General features: G+C 59.9%; 1 protein-coding gene across 14 annotated transcripts in view; it reads right to left on the bottom strand.

The window, feature by feature from the left end:
* Positions 1–19,407, bottom strand: part of TMEM94 (transmembrane protein 94) — a 32,703-nt gene that overhangs the window by 1,229 nt on the left and 12,067 nt on the right. For 2 of the 14 annotated variants that reach the window (XR_012492111.2, XM_019745535.3), the window contains exons 3-31: positions 12,594–12,713; positions 12,162–12,289; positions 11,738–11,874; positions 10,043–10,245; positions 9,540–9,691; positions 9,091–9,193; positions 8,806–8,892; positions 8,448–8,564; positions 8,022–8,078; positions 7,653–7,757; positions 7,347–7,511; positions 6,907–7,116; positions 6,039–6,348; positions 5,561–5,734; positions 5,045–5,147; positions 4,708–4,925; positions 3,849–4,030; positions 3,618–3,756; positions 3,311–3,426; positions 3,089–3,188; positions 2,663–2,771; positions 2,264–2,453; positions 1,987–2,064; positions 1,602–1,687; positions 1,261–1,342; positions 840–988; positions 663–757; positions 460–553; positions 111–281 (exon numbers count right to left, since the gene is read on the bottom strand). Coding sequence is in view for 7 of the 14 variants with exons in the window: in XM_019745535.3 (XP_019601094.3) it covers positions 111–281; positions 460–553; positions 663–757; positions 840–988; positions 1,261–1,342; positions 1,602–1,687; positions 1,987–2,064; positions 2,264–2,453; positions 2,663–2,771; positions 3,089–3,188; positions 3,311–3,426; positions 3,618–3,756; positions 3,849–4,030; positions 4,708–4,925; positions 5,045–5,147; positions 5,561–5,734; positions 6,039–6,348; positions 6,907–7,116; positions 7,347–7,511; positions 7,653–7,757; positions 8,022–8,078; positions 8,448–8,564; positions 8,806–8,892; positions 9,091–9,193; positions 9,540–9,691; positions 10,043–10,245; positions 11,738–11,874; positions 12,162–12,289; positions 12,594–12,713 (3,980 nt within the window). In the remaining 7 variants the exon portion in view is untranslated. Of the gene's footprint in view, positions 1–110; positions 282–459; positions 554–662; positions 758–839; positions 989–1,260; positions 1,343–1,601; positions 1,766–1,986; positions 2,065–2,263; positions 2,454–2,662; positions 2,772–3,088; positions 3,189–3,310; positions 3,427–3,617; positions 3,757–3,848; positions 4,031–4,707; positions 4,926–5,044; positions 5,148–5,560; positions 5,735–6,038; positions 6,349–6,906; positions 7,117–7,346; positions 7,512–7,652; positions 7,758–8,021; positions 8,079–8,447; positions 8,565–8,805; positions 8,893–9,090; positions 9,194–9,539; positions 9,692–10,042; positions 10,246–11,737; positions 11,875–12,161; positions 12,290–12,593; positions 12,714–14,416; positions 14,497–18,084; positions 18,292–19,407 lie in introns of those variants that run through there. The other 12 variants (XR_012492112.2, XM_019745536.3, XR_012492110.2 and 9 more) reach the window with 11 other exon arrangements.

Raw genomic sequence — 19,407 nt, 5'->3', positions numbered from 1 at the left:
AGAGGAGGACGGTGGGATGGGTAGCGAGAAGGTGAAGGAATGGAGCCCGGGTAGTGACAGGCTGAGGGGACATGCCTGGGCCCACAGGGAGTGCCCTGCTTGTGGCTCACCGAATCTCGTGCAGCTTCACGACCTCATTGGTGACCACCACAAGGACCAGGGACAGGCAGCCAAGGAGCCACGTCAGCAGAGGCACGTCCTCCAGGCCAAAGTGGACGTGGCTGGCCCTGTGCGTCCATAGCTGCAGGTCCACTGCTGTCTGCACCACCTGCCCCAGCAGCCTGCGGGAGGAGTTGGCCCCCTGCATCAGCCGGGCCTCCTTGCTTCCTTCCCTGCTTTTCTCAGTGTTACAGCAGCTCAAGGAGGGCACCCTTCCACCTCTGGCCCACACCCCGCTCTCAACTCACAGCCTGCCGTAGCCCCCTCCTCCCACGCTGCCCCCATCTGAGCCGCACTCACACCACAGGCACCGTCACGGACCACCAGACGTTCGTCAAGGGGCTCTTTCTCCACAGGGGCTTGGTGCGGTGCACGTGGGTGATAGAAATGAAGACTGGAGAAAATGGGGTGGTGGGGGGAGTGTCAGACACGCCATGGCCCAAGGCCTGGTCCCCGGGGTGCCCCCACCAGCCGCCACTGGCCCCTTTTCGGGAGCCCCTCACCAGTGTGCAGAACGATCAGGGCAGCAGCGAGCTTCTGAGCTGTCAGCAGCCCGTTGGCAAAGTCACCAAACCAGGCTGGAGCCGTGTCGGCGTGGCTGCCAAAGCAAGGCGTGGTGGGTTCAGCCCCCTCTGGGCCCCATGGAGTGGACTTGGGGGAGGGGCTGGGGCAGGACCCACCTTGGCAGCATGATGGAGGAGCAGTTGGTGAGGTTTCGGGCCCGGGAACTGTCGCAGAAACTCTGCAGTGTAAAGCCAAAGCAGATGAGGCACGAGCTGATGGTGAGGCTGAACTTCAGCAAGAAGCAGAGCAGGAAGTAGTGCTGGGTCTGCGGGAGGAGGGAAGGCCTGTCACAGCAGCCTCTAGACTTGGATCCAAGGGCTCTTCAGTAAATGGGCAGGCCCAGGGGGCGGGGAAGGGGACAGGAGCAGGGACTGCCCACCCTGGCGAGGATCTTCCCAGCTCTGTACCATCACCTCCCCTTTGGATGCGGGACATTCTGATGGAGGCGCCCATCCAGATCACTTTTCCCAAGGCTTAGCTACCTCCACACTCAATTCCTCGGGAAAGGCCCAGGCTCGCAGGCTCCGCTTCACTTACCTTCTTAGGAATGGACAGAAGGTTTTTCCCTGTGGCCATAGACATAATGGAGCTATGGGGGGGCTTCCCCAGCAGAGAGATGCTGAAAAGCAGAGACCAGGTGAAGGGTGGCGACTGTGACCCTCTGTCCCCCAGTGCCCATGGGGGAAGCCTTTTGGGAGTCTCAGGACCAAGGGCAGGGCGGGTGGGCAGGATGAAAAAGCCAAGGGGAGTCCCCCTGGTGACCCCTGTGCCAGAGGAGGCGAGCACTGAGCAGGGCTCCCCGGACCTGGGACCCTGGGGGTGCTTGGTGACACCCCCATCCTGCCTGCCTGGGCACAGAGGGGTGGCCAGCTTCTCACCTGAGCAGAGGATAGCAAAAGCAGGAGAGCCATAGGATGTCAGTGGTACTGAGCAGTGGTGGCAGCTGGACTAGGCAAGAGAGGAACTAGACCGGGAGAGCCCAGGAAGCACCATTAGATTCTGGCAAGGAGCAGGACGCGGGGAGCCCCAGGGTTGCCTCGCCCTGTGCCCAGAAGACATTCACGTCCTGGCTGAGAGGAGCTGGGACTGGAGAGGACGCTCTTCTGCTCCCAGGGTCAACTCCAAAAGCCCAGGGCTTGCACAGAGGCGCTGGGGGCCCCTAGGCGGCACTGCATCCTCCCAGCCCCCTGCCTCAGACTCCCAACTGGCCCTTGAGCAAAGAAGCGGCCGGGGAGGGGCAATGCCTTGCTGGCCCCACCTCACCTGGATGACCACAAGAGTCAACTGACACTGCAGCAGGAAGAGGAAGCACTTGCGAATGCCATAGGTGGCATGCCGAGCCTAGGGACCAGGAGGGACAGATTGTGACCTCTCAGGCCCTACAGCTGACAAGCCTCAAGATGCCCCGGATGCTCCTGACAGCAAACCAAACTGCCAGGGAGAGCTTCGCCTGGAGGGGGACCGGCCTTTGGGAGCCCAGACGGATCCTGTGTCTCTACTCCCCCCACCGCAAGCAGGCCCCGCCCACCTGAGCCCCCACCTGCTCAATGAGCCGGATGATGCTGATGGTCTCCTCCTGGCGAAAGGTCAGGGAGCAGGGCAGGCTGTTGAGCTGCCCCGAGAGCTGCAGGGGAGAAAGGCCGTCCACGGCCTGGGCCATGCTGGTGCTGGTGGCGTAGCCAAAGGTCTCCCAGGAGCAGCGGGAAGGGTACAGGGGGTCCAGGGCAATGCTGCACGGCGTAGGGGGACGAGTACCTGTCAGCTGCACTCCGCAAAGACCCATCTCCACAGGGCAGGACAAGTGCCTGCTCCCTCTCCTCCCCGCTGTGCCCAGATCCCTCGCTTCCCCCAGCCAGGGCAACATCAGCCATAGAGTGTGCCCAGCCCCACGCAAGCCCGAGTCTGGGACCACGCGGAGGTAGTGGCATATCCCCCTGACCTGATGTCACTCTGGAGGAAAAGGCAGCTGTTCCGTAGGTTGGCGGAGCTGCCCAGGCAGCAGGTCACCTCTCCATACTCCTGCATGATCTTGATCATCTCACACATGGCTGTGGGCACAGGGTCCGGGGCATAAGAATCAGGCAGGCAGAGGCCGACACGGGACGCTGGACAGACAGCCACAGGACAGGAGACACGGGGAAGTGGGCTCCCCCTTTGGGACCATCCTACCCAGTCACTTCTGACTCCCCACAATGGACACGCTCATGGCTCCAGCCCTCCAGGCTCCCAGCTCCTCCCAGCCCAGGTTCCTTTGCTCCCTGCATGGGAAACCAACGTCGCCTCCAGAGCCCAGGGGATGCCAGGCCCTGGCAGTGCTCGGTGGAAGGGGCCAGGCTGCCCGAGTCACCGTGACCACAGTACTCACTCTCGGGGGTACAGTCAGTGAAGAGGGGCACTAGCAGGGGCACGTTGTCGATATGCTGCAGGTGGGGCCGTACCTGGTGGATACCCCGGGGCAGCTTGGCCTGGAGACACAGATACCAAGGGCCTCAGGGCCAGGGAGCAGGGTCCCTCCACCCTCCCTTCTCTTTCCCGGACCAGCCATGTGCCACCTGCAGGGGTGGGGGCGCAGGCCCTGCCGTCATACCCGGTTGCAGTCCTCCAGGAAGCTGGGGAGGTCACTGTCTGTGGGCTGGAAGCTAATGAGATCCGAGTGACCCTCCTCCTCCATCAGCAGGAGCCCTTCTGCATCATCTCGAGACACTGTGGGGACGAAAGCCTGTCCCTCACCTTGGGCCAGCTTTCTCCTGCCAGCAGGTCTCTTCTCCTCGTCAACAGCCATTTTGCATGAGAATGGAGGGATCAGGAGGGCTCCACGGGGGCTCTTCTGAGTGTAGCTCCAAGGCGGGGAGCCGCCCACACCCACCTGTCCCACCACAAGCCTTTGTCCTCACCTTGATTCAGCTCATCGTGCAGGGAGCCAGTGTGGCTGGGGCTGGAGGGGGGGATCTCAGAGCCAGGCATGTCGCCATTGGGCGTGAGGGAGATGTGGCAGTTCCAGCCTGTCTCCAGGCCCATCTTTTCTGCAAACACCTGCAAAAGACAGATGGCAATGAACAGAGAGGCCAGCCCCAAATCCCGTGGGAACAGGGCTCGGTGGCAGCAAGGGGCGTGGCTCTCCCCACCTTGCTTTTGAGCTCATCCTCCAGAGAGAAGTAGACGAAGCGGATGCAGGCGTTGACCAGCCCGTCGATGAGGCGCACGATGTCGAGCCGGGCCTGGTACTGGGAGGACACCATGCCCATGAAGATCTGGCCGCTCAGGGCCTGCATGCTGTCTTCCTTCTCCAGCACCTCCCCGATCCCTTCTTCAAGTAGGCACGTGGCAGACACCGGCCAGGACACCCAGGAACCGGCAAATTCCAGGATGCAGCCCAGGACCACACACAGATGCCACACCAAATCAAACAGCATGCGGCCCCAGCGGATCACACGCAGCCAGGACACAAGCAAGAGGCAACAGACACAGGAGGAAAGACAATGAAAGGTACCCATCAGTCGGTGATGATCCTACAGAGAAACAGCACAGCCCCACCTGGTCCAGGCTAGGGGGCTGGCCCCACCCTCGGCAAAGGCTTCAATCCAGTCTCTCGGGTCATAAGACCCCGTGTTTGACGGAGTGGGGAGCGGTGGGGGTCAGTGGAGCTCTGAGTCCCTCTGTTCCAGCAGGATTTGTGACCTGGCCTTTTGTCCGATTCGAATAAAGCTAATGCTCTATAAACACTGCTACTTTATAACTTTTCAAGACGGCACTTTATATTATATCCCAATGGAGCAGACAAGAAACCCGTGAGGACAGCAGAGGCAGCACCTAGTTATGCATTGAGGGAATGAAGGGACTTACCCACGTCACCAGATAGTGAGTGCCACCATGGCATTCGGGCTCCAATGCTGTGCCCAGTGTCCCCTCTGCTACGACTGATTCCATGGCCCTCAGGAAGCCCTCCCCATGCCTGGCCCCAATGGGGACGGCTGTGCCCAGTACCATCAGAGCTCCAGCTGTTCCGGCGGCTGCTCAACTTGATGGGGATGGTGCTGGGCAGCTCGCACACAGTGAAGATGCTGCTCTGGCCAGGCGCCTGCACCAGCTCGATGCACTTGCCATTGAGCTGAGAGGACAGGGAGCAGCTCATGGGCTTGTAGGCGAAGGCGGAGCAGTAACCAGACAGGCAAGCTCGCTGGTAGAAATCCAGCACTTTCTTTCTGCCAGGGAAACAGGGCGGAAGTGAGGCGAGAGGTCCTGGGAGCACTCGCCTGTGAGCTGGGAGGGCAGGCTACCTGAGCTGACTGCTCTTGCCACTGGCGTGAGCTTCCTCACCTACCTGTCGGAACCCGAGAGAGGGTAGATGTCAGCTCCATCCCAGAAGTCTGTGCAGGCCTCCAGGACCACGTCAGCTGTGCCATGGGACAGCATCTGTTCTGTGCCTGGGGCGGGGGAGGAACAGGCCAAACCATGAATGCCCCAAGCCACCCCAGCCCTCACTCTGACCCCACAGGTAAGGCACTGCCATCCTTGAGAAGGGTGCTAAAGAGCACTGGGGTGGGGGAAACTATCCAGGCCTCATAGTAGCCGGCCTGTAGGAGTGTGTGGGGGGGTGGGCTCTGGGCTTGCAACGCAGGCACAAGCTGCCCGTCCTACAGACAGTCCCATCCTCTGTGGCTACCACCACCCCAGCCCTGGTCCCCCAGTCCAATCCCTGCCATATCTGAGGTCTTAGGAAGCTGTCTAGTGCTCGTCTGCCCAGGACTCCCTAAAAAGGGATGAGGAGGGCAGAGCCTTGCCCCAGGCTCCTGGAAGGTTTGGCCTGATGCGGGCGGGCCAAGCACGGGAGGCTCACTGGTAGTGGTGTCCTTGATGAAGAGGCTGATCATGTGGCTGAGCGGGGGGCGCCGCTTGGTGACACAGGAGAGCCTCCCCAGGGAGCTCTCCTTCATGGTCTCGGCGCTGGGCAGACGGTAGAGCGCCAAGTGGTTCTCCTGCTTGTACAGCTCCTTGGCCCCCGGAGTGAAGCCTGCGGGAGGAGGGCAGCACTCAGAGCCTCTGCGGCGAGGCCCACACCACTGCACCGCCCTGCCTGGCGTGGAGAGAAATCTAGGCCGGCTAGGCTGGTTCCTTCTACCTTTCCATCCCACGATCGGTTATTTTCCCAGATTAGGAAGCACTGTCAAACGGCAGGCAGTGCCTGGTTAAGAGGGACAATCAGAGGCTGTCATGGGACACAAGCGTGGGTGAATGAACAAAGGCCACACCAGGGACCCACCGGTGGCCCCGCCTCTTCTCAGGGCCCAGCCACCAGCCCTGCCAGCAGCTCATACCGATGAGGCGGGCGAGCTCGCAGAGGCCCCAGGGCACGTGGACGGGCAGCACGGCGCTGTGGCTCTCCTGCAGCGCGATGTTGCACAGGTGGTCCGAGAACCGGCACAGCCGCTCGGTGACACTGGCATTACACAGGTTCAGCAGCACGTTGAGGCCCAGGGGCTTGAGGGACGTGAGGTGGAGCTGCCAGTTGGAGTCATCAAACTGGATGCAGGAGGGGTTCTGCTGGTCCTGCGACAGGCTCAGCATCTCCAAGTGGTAGTCACACACAAAGTCCTCGGGTTCACAGGGCTCCCCATCCAGCCCAGACTGCATATGGAGGCAACGCAGAGGGGGAGGGGGGCCTCAGACTGGGAGGGGTGTGGGCGTGGCCCTGAGAGAAGCCACCCCCTTCCCAGCAGAGCGTGCTCACGTGCTCATGCTCATGCCCACCCCCATCCCCCTAGAAATCCTCTCCCTGTCCTTCCTGAATTCCTGGCTGCCGCTAGTATCCGTGCCCAGACACTGGCAACTCCCAAGAAGAGGATGAGCAGACCAAGGAGGAAACAGTGAAGGATCTTTTTCTGCAGGGAAACTATTTTAGAGGAAGCCACTGGCTGTCTTGTCTTTAGAAGGCTGTGACTAGGAGGAAGGGGCCTGACCCCCCCAACGACCTTCAGCGAGATCCAGAAAGGGGGCCGGGACCCAACTCACGGAGGAGCCCTGGGTGAGGCCTCAGGAGCTGCCCTGCCTGGCCAAGCCTGGAGGCCTGAGGACCTGTGCTTTCGACTCCATCCATCCAGGCTGGGCTGCACCCCTCGGGCCCCTTCAGCAGAGGACGCCAGGATGCCCCGGGCCTGGTGGTGGCTCTCCGCCCCCTCCTCTCACCTTGCTGGGCTCTTGTTCACCGCCCTCTGTGTCCCTGCTGAAGCTCACGTTGGAGCCGGACGGGTGTTTGCTGCGGCCATGCGCTCTGTGGTGACAGTAGGGCTCAGGGGGCTTGGGACCATTGCCAGACCAGTCGGCACGCTCCTGCTCATTGGAAAGGTGCAGGGTGGTGTTCAGGGAGCCGGCCAGGAGGGCGTCTCGTTCATGGGGCTGAGGAGAGCAGGGAGTACAGGCCTCGGACCAGGGTCCCCGACGGCTGCCGTGGACGAGGGAGGCAGGGCCATGATGTCCCCTCACTGCCTTGTCTGGGGGTTCCGCCTGAACTGCTCAGAATCAGTCCTAATGCCGCCTGAGCCCTCATTCTCCCTCCTAGCCTCGCCCTCCCTGAGGCTACCGGCCGGGGCCGGGCCCAGAGCTGGGCCCCAGGGAGCCGGCCGTACCTCCTCCTCTACCTCAGGGTGGCAGAAGGAGCGGGTGGACAGGTCATCCGTTAGGTCCTCGTGGCTGCTGTGCGGGGGCTCCACCTTCCCGCTGAAGAACAGCACGGTCTCTGGGCTGGGGTTTGGCCATGACAGGATCCCCTGTTTGTCCACACAGCACAGGACCTGCAGGGAGAGATGGGGATTGGGAAAGGGGGTTGGCATTCCCCAACCTGCCGGGGTCCACTAAAGTGGCAGACAGGCACCCAGGCACAGCCAAGCAGGAGGCCTGCTGAGGAAGGGTCCTCCCGGAGGGCCCGCCCTCACCGTGACAGAGCCCAAGCTGTGCAGCAGGCTGGAGCTGTGGCTCAGAGTTGGCGACGTCCCCTGGATCACCCGCACAAAGTGGCCCCAAATGCAGCGTAGCATTTCCTGGTGGGAGAAAGTCCATGAGGTCATTTGGGACTCAGCCATATTTCCCTGGAGACAGCCTCTGGGGCCAGCAGAGGAGACAGTCCAGGGAGCACTAAGAAGGTGGGGCGGGGAAGCATTTGTTCAGCAGGGCAGTGACACACTGTCCACGGGAGACGGGGCTGGCAGCTCCAAGAGCCCGCTGGAGGCTGGAAGGTCACACAATAGGGGAGTCCCCGGGTTCCAGAAGGGGCCTGGGGCAGAACCCTTCCTGGGCGAGTGTACCTGGGTAGAGACGGCTTCTGTATAGCTGCTGAGAGTATCCTCCGAGAACTTGGCCAGCTGCATGGGGAAGAAGGGGTGAGCCTCAGGGAGGAAGCTGCCCCCCCCCCAGCCCTGGCACAGGCCTCCAAGCTGGCAGGTGCAGGCCCCACACCAGCTCCCAGTGCCTTTGGTAAAGGACACCAGCAGTCCCCAAATCCCCTGTCTGCTGAGAGCCAGGATGGACGCTCACGCACCCCCAGGGCGTGGCCTGGAGGCTCCCCTGGAAGGACAGGACAAAGCGCTGGAGAACTGCCCAGGGCTGCCCAGGCGCTGGGTCTACGGTGGGACTGGGCTCCCGCTCCTGTCCCCTGGGGCACAGCAGACTACTTCTTTGTTCCTGGTTTTTGTTCTTTTCGCACTGTCCCCAGATGCCTTGCAAAAACCTACCAGGGAGCTAGGGGAGGCCTTGCTCATCTGCGCCAGGACTCGGGCTTCTCCACAGGCGGTCGCCAGAACCCAGAGGACTGGAAAGAGCAGGGGGAGGATGGGCAGGACGCCATTGACCTGGGAAAGAGGGAACCACACTGACGAGGGAGGGAAGGAGGCAGGGAGGGCGGGGCGGGCTTTCCCCACCCTGGGGCCATTCCCTGAGTGGAAAGGGACAGCTGTCTGGAGGCAGGAAGGGAGGAAGGGCAGCAGGTGTGCCTAAACTGAAGCCTAAAGGACCCTTGGGCTGCTGAGAGGGACGGAGAGTCAGGGAACATGAGGGAAGAGAGCAGCATGGGGAGGAAAGGACAGTCATTACCTGTAGCTGGAGGAGGGTGTACTGCCAAGACGTGACCCCGGGGGCATTCAGCATGAAGCGCAGGGCGTTGGTGATGAGAAAGCTGGCCTGTTGGGAGCAGGAGCGGTGCCGCCTGATGCCCTCCCACGGAGAAGGACCCAGGCTCTAAGACTCCCCTTTCTCTGCCCACTCACACTCCCCACCCTGCTGGCTCACTGCGGCCCGTCTGCGCTCACACGCTCACCTGCGTCTGGCCCTGAGGCTCCCCCATTTCTGGCCCCTCTCCCTGCCCCTTGCCTCACGCACCAGGACCACGGGCATGGCGTAGTGCAGCATCACAGACTGCACCGTGAACCTCTCGTTGTCCAGAGCAGTGACGGGCCGGGACAGGGCCATGTCCAGGCACCATCTGCAGGAAGAGGTGACCCTATATTCAGCGAGCCCTGCTCAGGGGGGAGGCTGGAAACCCGCACCTTCACTGGACAGCTCTGAGTCCAGAGTTCCCTCCAATTCCTCAGTGCCGGCCAAGTGGCCCCCGGGAGAGTGGCCTGAGGCCTCCACAGCTGTCCCCTCAGAGTTCAGGCTGGGAGGGGAGCAACCACCCAGTCTCAGAATGCTCACAGGACGCTAACGAGGAGAACCTACAGTGGTGCTCGCCCTAAGGGGCCCCAGGAAGAAGAGGCTCCTTCCGTGTCACCCACGCCCCTGCTCACAGGAGGCACTGGGGCAGGAGGAAGCCCGGGCAGCTCCCCTACCGGACGTTGTCAATCACAGGAGTCTCAAGGACACGGAAGAGCCGGTGCTGCTGGGGGTTCTGTGGCCCTTTCTTCACTTCTCCCCGGGGGGACGGGGGTGGAGAGAAAGGGGGAAACAGGTCTCCTGGCTCCAAAACGATGTGCTCATCATCCTGCCAGAGACAAAGGGGAGAAGGGGGAGGACAGTGACAGGCTGCTACGGGAAGCCACTCTTCCTTGACAACTCCAGCTGCGTGGGGACATCTCATGGGGTTAGGGGCCATCAGTTAGCAGTCAGTTGGGGCGGGGCCCGTGGGACTGGACGCCTAGCAGCTTCACGATCAGAGAAGAAAGAGCAGGACAAGGAGAAGAAAGATGTCGCAGCCCTTCTCCGTTCCCCTACAGCCCGTCAGGAAGCCTAGGAGGCGCCCAGGAAGCTTTAGGATGAAGCCCTGGGACGCTCCCACCGTTGCTTATGGACGCGCCCACAGCATTTCCCGGGAGGGAGAAAAGCCTCGAGCTACCTTGATCCCCCTCAAGGAGGCGAACGATTCCTGGCCGGGCCTCAGAGCTATGATGTCTCCTTCTACCAACAGGCTCACTGGCAGGTTGACCAGGTGTCCATCTCTGTAGGCCCAGTGCAGAGACCAGGACGGCGCAAAGGGCATGTGGAGGTCGGGATAGATGGCATTGGGCCACTTGATCTCCTTGCCATCCCGGAGGGCATCTGACGAGAATGGACAGGGGGAGACCACTCACACAGGGCTCTGCACAACCGCCGGACCCAGCACACAGCGTGGAGCTTTGCCTGCCCGTCTTCCTTCTCCAGAAGGCCTATGTCAACCCACAGCGTTCATTTCAACACTTCCCCTCTTTCAAGGTCACCTCCCCCGTGAAGCCTTTCCTAAGCACTCGGCCCAGGCACTTCCACCTCCTCTGAAGCTCTTATTCTTCGTACCCCTGTTCCTTTCAAATATATTTCACAAACACTGCTGAGGGCTTGGAGGGGAATGCTGAGCCCACGAGTGATACAAAGGTAAAAGGTGAGGACGACACAGTCCCTGCCCGTGGAGCCACAACCTACAAGGGGAGATAAGACTCGTGGGCAGGTAACTCCAAACAAGGCAAACACATGTGCTAAGAGTGTAGGAAAGCAGACCCTAGAGCTGAAGGAGCACTGAAGAGCTGGGGCGATCAGAGATGGCTTCATGGAAGAGGGGGCATTGAAGACAGGCCTTAAAGAGTGGGCGAGACTTTGTCAGCTGGAGACGAGCCAGGGAGAAGTATGCCAGGCAGAGGGACAGCCGGACAGAGACACAGAGGCAGGGAAGTCTGCAGTGGGTTTAGGAGTGGGGAGTCGTTATGTGAGGATGGAGAGCAAGAGAAGAGGCTGGAGCGGAAGGTCAGAGCCTGCACCAGAGGAAGCCCCATGGCATGGCTCTGATGACGAAGAGGGAGCCACCGATGGTTCCTGAGCGAGAGACTAAGCTCCCAGAGAGCAGCGCCCGCCTTTCCGGGTTACTGTTGTACTCCCAGTGCCTGGCACGTGGCTGCAATTCATTAATCACATCAGATTCTCACTTAGCACTTAAACCTCCACCACCAGCAGTGTTAGAGAACGGTCTCTTGAGAGAGGTGCTGCCATGTGCCCCCTGAAAGCAGGAGCCGCTGTCTCCCAAAAGAGCCTAACGTAGTCCTCAATGCATAGCCAGGGCTTCAGAAGCACGAGCTGAGTGGCTGGACGAGCAGAAACCTGCCTGCACAATTCCCTTCTCCTTTAGGAACTGGGCGGCTCTACCTTGGGCTCCCGGCTCCCTGCCCCAACCCCAATTCTTGTGGGTATCTCTGGTCTGCCTTCCCACCTCCCCTGGCCCAGTACCACAGGACAAGGCAGACTTGGAAGAGGAAATCGCAACTGTCCTCCTGCCAACACAGAAGGTCTTCTCTGCTAGTCTCCCTACTAACGGAGCAAGGCTGCAAGCCTCCTGGGCCACTCTTGGCCTTTCTGCCTGCCCAGGCCGCTGCCTGGTACCCACAGTTACTCAAAAGAGGGCAGGGCATCTTGCTAACTCTCTTGATGCCAAGAGCCCCTAGAAGGCTGAGCAGAGGCAACGCCTATGTCCTGGGGCCCCCACTGCAACTCAGGAGGAGCTCTGCAGGCTCCGACCCCCACGGGGCACCTTTTCCCACCGACGTGGGAATGAGACCCTTGGCCTCACCTTGGATTTGGTCAATGATCCCTCGGAGCCTCCTCTCTACCTCCCGACGTTTCAGCCGATCTTGCCGCCCGATGAGGATGAGGTTGAGAAGCAGCAGGAGGAAGAGCGCCGAGGCGTTCACCAGTTCCACCCCGTGGCTGGCGGGAAGCGGTGAGGGCTGCTAGCACCAGCCCAACCCAGCCAGGGCCCTGGACTCCACCCCGCCCCCACGCCACCCAGTCCCTTCTGAAAAGAGCGTCTCGTTCTGGTTCTGCCCCCAGCCAGCCAAGGGACAGAGGATCCCTAAACAAGCCAGGCAGTGGGGGCAGCTCAGGGGCAGCAGCCCATCGCCCCTGGGGTGCCCTAGGTGGGACGGCAGACGCGCTGAGGCAGGAGAGGGCAGGCCCCAAGGGTGCAGTGGGAGAAGCTGGGCAGGAGCGGATACCTGCCGGCCGGCTGGCCCCCGTAGCCGCCCAGCAGCAGCAGCACGGCCAGCAGCATGAGCGAGGCGCCCGGCCAGTGGAAACAGGAGTAGCGGTTACCGTGGTGCAGGAAGCTGCTCCTCCACAGCTCCTGCGGGGACAGGAGGGACCAGGAGGTAGGAGGGAGCCAAGATTCTCTGACCCAGCGGATAGAATCTGGCCGCCTTCCCCCCAACCACCCCACCCAGCCCCTGAGGCTGCCTTTGTCTTCTCGCTTTGGTCTCGGCTGGGGTCCAGCCCACTCGGCTCCTACACCAAGAGGGGCCAGGACATCACTCTAAAAGGAACCCCGAGCTCTTTCTAATTATCAGTGATGTCTCGGTGGGATTCTGGCACCCAGGGCCCTGAGAGTGGGCCCCACGCTTCTCTGCCATCCCGACGAGACTCTGGCCTACCTTCCATGTGAGACGCTTCTTCTGCTCTTTTAGGTGTTCTTCCAGCACCGCCTCCAGCTGCTGCTTCAGGGTGCTGAGGGCCTTCTGGGTGGACAGGCCCAGGGCCAAGGGGGGCTCGCCCTGTAGGGAAGCAAGAAGCGTTCAGCATCTCCCCGGGTTTCCCAGGTCCTGCCGAGACGGGGCTCCCTCCTCTCCCCTCCCCAGGCCCTTCCCCCTACTCCGAATCCTCACCTCCTCTCTCTCCACTAGCCCCTGCCCCTCCGGGTATAAGCATGTTCAAAACTCCACCAAACTAAAAGATGTTTGAGTACATAGTCCCCCACTCTTCAAAGCCAAATTTAAAACAAAAACAGAAGCTAAACTCCATACTCAGTGTTTCCTAACTCACCGTTCACTCAGCTCTACCCACTGCCATCACCACTGCCATCTTTTAGATTCCATTATATAGGAATGGGAAGTGAACTAACATAGGGATGCTAGCATTGCATGTTTCTAGAAGAAAAGTTAAGGAAAAAACCTCACCATCTTCCGTTACCACCATTTCCTAAAAAGGAGGGGATTGCAAAACTACAACACAACATCAGGAAGGAAACAATCTCAGAAAAAAGACAGCTGTTCCCAGAAAGGACCGTGCACCAACTACATCATATCTCATCTCACTGAGGATGATGGCGGGGTGATTTCTGGGCGACACTGGGGGCCATCCACATTGTTGAGACTACCAGTCTCGCCTTTCCTCATTGAAACCCCCTGTTCCTGTTTTCTCCTGCTCTGACTCTGTTCTTTTCCCTCCATCTACCCCACAGTCCAATCTATCACATCTTCATAACATTACAAACGTTTCCAGGGCAACCTCGGCCACAGTCACAGAAGCATCCACCACCAACAAGCTTACACCTTCTAGATTTCACCTCTAGCCTAACCACTGCCCCAAATTCTGACTTGTTGACTGAACTGCCTCACAGCTGTTTCACAGGCACCTGAGTCCATATGTCCAAAACCCTGAAATTGCCACCTGGCCCTCCCTGCCAGAGTCTGCACGCCTCCTGCAGTGACCATCTCCCCTGGGTGCCCAGGGCCAGAGCTGGAATCCCCAGACTCTGGCCTTCCCCTCACCCCAACCCTGCCCTCCCCTCTCTGCCCCCCAATCTCTACCTCCATTTTCTACCTGTCCAAACCAATTGCAACACCCAGGCCTGAGCAAGCATTTGTCTGATCACCTGACCCCCTTTACCTTTAAAATCGAACCTGGAGTCCTGAGTGTGTTCTGTGAGCTGCCGGCTTCTCCAGCCTCCTTTCCTGCCATATTCCTCTGGCTCATGTGCAAATACCCTTATGTATTTTCCCAGTCAAGAACAATACTCCCCGCCCCAGACCACTCTTACTTCTCTTTCGAGACTCAGCTCAAACATCACCAGCTCTAGGAAATTCTTCCAAAATCCAGGGCCGCACTTACAGGGGGAGGTTTGTATTCCAATAGCTCCCTGGCTCACCGTCTGCTCATACAGAGCTGTCATTATAGGTTTACTTGTCTGCCTCTTCCACTAGGCTGCCAATTCCCTGAAAACAGGTACTGAGTTCTTCCATCTCCATACCCCTCCCACCAACTGCTGAGTGCCCGGCGCACAGCAGCAGCTCAGTGAATACCAGCTGGATGGAGGGAGGAAGGAAGGAAGGAAGGAAGGAAGGAAGGAAGGAAGGAAGGAAGGAAGGAAGGTAGGAAGGAAGGAAGGAAAGAAGGAAGGCAGGCAGAAAGGAAGGAAGGAAGGAAGGCAGGAAGGAACAGACGTACACACACGTAGCTTCACTGATCCCAATGATACCTGAATCAGGGGTTGTCATCCCAGGATCTGTAGCGGAAACACCTGGAGCTTTTAAATACGTGGATGTCCAGGTCCCAGCCCAGACCTACTGAATCAAACCGCTGGGGGTGAGGCCTGTCCCAGGTGGAACCTGAAGCACAGATCCTAGCTCGGGGGTCCCAGGTAAAAGAAAGCCCCCAGGAGAGGCAGTGCCTGGAGGAGGAGCGAGCCTTTCCCAGGCCTCCCGAAGAACACCAAAGTTCCTGAGACTGAGGAGCAGACCCCGAGACCTGAGGTACCAGGAAAGGGACTTGGGGTCATCTACTGAGTCCTGACCAATGTCACTGGGCCGGTGACACCCTGGCTGCTCCACTTATGGCCCGCCCCCTTGAACTCCTCTCACCCCATCTGCCTTCCCCAGGGTCTGCCCTGGCTTTTCCCAGGAACGTTCTGGCTTCCTCCTTGCTGCCCTCTCACAAGACACACATCTCCAAGACTAGAAGAGGACGCTGGACTGGGGGAGAGAAGCCCGCAGCTGCTGTCTGACCTGTTCAGGTAGGACGCACGTGAGTGGAGCCCGCGCCCTAGCGCCAGCTTCCTCGGCCTGAGGGATGAGGGCAGGCTCCAGAGTGCGCCCGCCCGCCTGGCCCAAAGACTTCCCAGCTCCCTCGCCTCAACTCACCTAATCCCCACTCTCCACGGTGGCTTTGGGGGATTATGAAGATAAGAGCTGCTTCTTCCCACAGGGGATAACTGCTTATTTCAGCTCAGGAAGAAAGGGTCCCCTGGGCAAGGGGCCCGCACCTCGGCATGGGTAAATGCTGTACTCCTAAGTACCCTCCTCCCTTTGGCAGGGATCCTGGGGCCGCCCTGAAAGGCTGTGGTCCAGGACAAAGGCGTGTCCGGGAAGGCAAAGGTCTGTGCCCTGCCTCCTTGACTCCTGACATGCAGGGGAAGGAAATCTCCAGGATGGCCGGAAGGGCAAGAGAGAAGGCAAAGCGGACGGACTGTAGGCGGCTAGCCCAGAGTGGGGATGCCCATTCCTCCCAGCCCGGGGAGGAAGGAAATTTGGAAGGCACAGCCACTGCCTCTGGGGCCAGGGTGAGAGAGCAGGGCCTCCTGTGCCTGCCCTCCCCCGCTTTCTCCCTCAGGCTCAGCTTTCCAAGCTCCCTCCTCAGCGCGGATGTGAAGTTCCTAGCATGTTGTAGCCTAGGCCAAGCCTCCCGAAATGATCAAGTAGGAAAAGCTCCTGGAGGCAGGGAAGGTCTGGCCTGTTGAGGTGAAAAGGCTGCATACTCGAAAGACTGGGACTGGCGGGAGAATGGAAGGGCGGACAAACCGCAGGGGCTGCAGGTGCCCTGGGAAGCTGCCCGATCTGGAAGGAGGCCCAGGCTTTGGACGGCAGGGACAGATGAAGAGGAGCCACAAGCAAGTCCGGGCAGTGTCCCTCCTCTTGCCAGGCCTTTGGAACTTAGGCACTCAGCAATTCCCCTCTGCTTGCCCTGGGGCTATCCTGACATCTGCTGCCTTATTCCAGGCGCCCCCAAACCCAGGCCCTCCTCCTCCCCTGCCCAGCCATCCCTTCGCGCTTTCTCTCTGCCCCCAGGTTCCTAGGACCTGCAGGCTACTGCTCAGGTGCAGGAGGTGTGGGCCAGTGGAGGCAGGCGGGTGCCTGCAGAGCAGACGGCGTGCGTCTGCCCCCGCGTGTTGTGTCTGGCCAGGGGCACCAACTCCAGACTGGCGATTAAAGACAGCAAGCAGAGGAAAACTAAGTCATTCTGTAATTACATGCCTTCTCAAGAAAATGCCTGCCCGCACAGGCTGGCTCTGGGGTGAGGACACAGCCTGCTGGGCCAGCCTACTTGCCATGCCCCAACCACCCTTATCCAATTGCCATGGCCGCTCACCGACCCGAATGACAATACCTCAGCCAACCTCCGGCAGGAGGGTCCCAGTTCCAGGTCAAGTCACTGATTCCCTCTTTGTGCCGTGGCTTTCCCCCCTTATGTGTGACAGTCAAGGCTGAGGAACTTGGTGCAAGACCTTCACCCTTTCTGAGGGAAATTCAGATAGGGCTGGTGGGCAAGTGGACTCTGCCAGCCTTTCTCCAAGCATAAGTTGGGCTGGGCACCCCGGTGTGCCTGGGTACCAACGGGGAGACTGTGCAAGGATGGGTATGGTTTGTTTGAGAAATAAAGACCCGAGTCGTACACATGCAATCTGAGGTCGGCTTTTCTTGCCTACCAGGGCCAAGAAGGGTGAAAAAAACCTGCCCGGCCTTAAGTACGCAAAGGCACGTCCTGCTTCCCAGCTGCTCAGAAACCCCCAATCCTAACCCCGCACCCCCCAATCAGGCACCTCCAGAGAGGGTGAGGAGCAATGGGTAAGCGAAGCCTCTGCACCAGAGGGGAGGCGAGGCCTTGCTTCTCCACTGACAAAGATGCTTTGCAGGTAGAACCAACCCCATCGCACTGGTTTCACTGCTCAGGCTCAACTGGACCCAAGAGGAGTAACTTGAGGCTCTGGGAAGCCCAGGCTCAGAGAAGCTGGCAGCAAACCCCATCATGCTCTGGACTTCTTCTCCCTGTTCCATCATCCAAAGGGGACACTGCAGGGCAGGAGGGTTCTGTGGAGAGCAGCATGGTGGGAAGAGAACTCTGACAAATTAGGACCTGCTACTACACAGGACCAGCTCTGCAGAGCCCGCAGCTAAGCATCTGGGTCAGTCCAACGAGCCTTTCAAGAGCCAACAGACCTGCGCTCTCCTGTGCCACACTCGTCAGGTCTCAGGTGGCTGAGAGCCAGAAGCCCCCACCCCCCCACCCCCTGTCCCTGTGGGCCTCCTCAAGGTTCTGTTAGCACAGCAGCTGTTTTCCTTACTACTCCTCCTGTTTTGGGAGCAAACAGAATCAAGGGCCCCTGGGCTCAGGGAGACAAATTAGTGAATTTCAACCTTGATCCTTGACAACAGGAGAAACCACTAAGAGAACTGGCTGGCCCGCTTGCCAGGTCCCCGCCATCACAGCCCTCTTGGTGGGGAGGGCACCAAAGCTGGGCTCCACATAATGCCCAGATCACCAAAGCAGAGACTCGGCCACTGTCCGCCGGGGTCTTTTGTAGCAGTCATGACAAATCTCTTCTGAGTTTGGCCACACACAAATCGACTCTGTCTGCAGCCAGGCCCGTCAAAGCCTCAAGCTGCCTCCCCTTGCTCACTCTCCAGGCTCCAGCTGACCACCAACCTCTCACCCATCTTCTTCCCCCTGCAGCCACCAAGACCTAGGAAGAAATCAACCCAGGCCCGGTCGCTCCTATCTCAACGACCCACGTGGTCCAGGGAAAAAAGCCCCTTTATTGGCCCCAAGGAGGGCTGGCATCCAAGCCCAGAGCTCCCATCGCTTATGCGTGGAGACCTGGGTCCCAGCATCTGGAGACAGATGCCCCCCTGGGAAACTCAGCTCCAGTCCTGCCCTGGGTGACTGGGGAGCCTGGCTGGCAGCTCCCTAAACACACTGGCTTCCTGGCTCCCATTCCCAGCTTCCTTCCACTGTCCTAGCTCCGTCGCACTCCGAGCAGCCTCCGGTTCAGCATCCATCAAGCCTTGTGGCAACCGCGACCCCCGAGCCCCCTGCACAAAGCAGGGAACGAGCCATTGGCACAGAACTGTGCACCCACGTAGGCATACTCACTTTGTTGTGCTTGCCCTGAGGGGGCATCCATAGCTCTGCCTGCTTAAAGAGCATGAGCCACAAGGCGTCGGCTACAGAACCTCCAACACGGCCCTCAGAGAAGGGCAGAGAGAAAAAACTGGGGAGAAAGAGTGCGAGAAGAGAAGGGAGAAAGGAGAGAGCTAGAGAGCCTGTGAGCAGGGAGCCACACGCAGCCCAGTGGAGCTTCAATCTGCTGATTAATTCAGCCTATTTCCAGTCACGCTGCAGACTGAGAGAGGGAAGAGGAGGAGGCAGCCTGCAACAGCAGCAGGAGGGAGGAGGGAGCGCGAGGGAGGAGAGGGGGTTGAGAGGAGAAAGTTTGGGGATGCGCTGCCAGATGTCCAGGAGCTTGGCCCATTCATCAGAGGAGCCACTGCAGGGTGAGCAGAGGAGGACGTGCAGCCAAGAGGGTGGACGGCGGGAGGAGAAGCTGTGCAGACACGGCTGCTGTCAGTCAGGGAGCACCTGGTCTCCCTCCCCAGGCTGCCTTTCCTTGGCCCAAGCCCCTGGGCAAGTTAGGGGCCCCAGTGTGGTGAGCCTGCCATCATGAGAGCGCCCCCAAATCACCAAGGCTCCCTGCGTGGAGCCCAGCCAACAGCAAACAGCTCTTTCCACAGTCAGAGCTGCAGGAAGGAGGGGAGAGGGGACTTGCAAGTTATTAATAGCAGCACATCCTGCATGGAGCGGGAAGAAGGGACTCTGAAAAGACTGGAGCACCGACTTCTAGGGGGGCAGCACAGGGGGCCAGGAAGAGAGCGGAAGCATCCAGGGAAGCACCCAGCAGAAGAGGGAAGAGCAGCTGAAAGGAAGCGCCTCCGCTGAGGATTCCAATACCTAGAACCCAACACCTTCCCACCACAGGTGGTGCGGGGACCCCAGCAGCCGCTATTCAATGTCCAACAAGAGATCCCCCAGCAGCTGGTGACCCCTCTGCATTGTGTTGCACCTGTTGAATGGCTGCTGGGAGCAGGAGCCTGCGGACGCTGCATCTCCCAGGCAGAAACAGGAGGCCAGCGACCTGGGGCTCCCACCTGGCCACCTCCTGAGCCTCAGCACAGCCTGAGCATCTCTCTAGGACCCCGAATTTGACATACAGGAAGCTCTCAGCACTTCCCCTGGGTGAAGGAGGGCAAAAGGCCCTGGGACTGAATGGGAAACTTCTCTGCCTATGTCCAGGCCACCCTTAGGATGGGGCCGCAAAACCCCAAGGGAGAGGAAACAGCCTAATGACCCAATAACCAGAGAGCTGCGGCTGGAGCCCCAGCACGTTTCTCCAGGGCCCACGTTTCCTAGACGACATCA

The sequence above is a fragment of the Rhinolophus sinicus genome, chromosome 12 (genome assembly GCF_057876585.1).
Source record: "Rhinolophus sinicus isolate RSI-liver-muscle chromosome 12, RSI-T2T, whole genome shotgun sequence".
Lineage (NCBI taxonomy): Eukaryota > Metazoa > Chordata > Mammalia > Chiroptera > Rhinolophidae > Rhinolophus > Rhinolophus sinicus.
The sequence above is the reverse complement of the archived record's forward strand: the minus strand, read 5'-3'. Positions and strand labels throughout refer to the sequence as shown.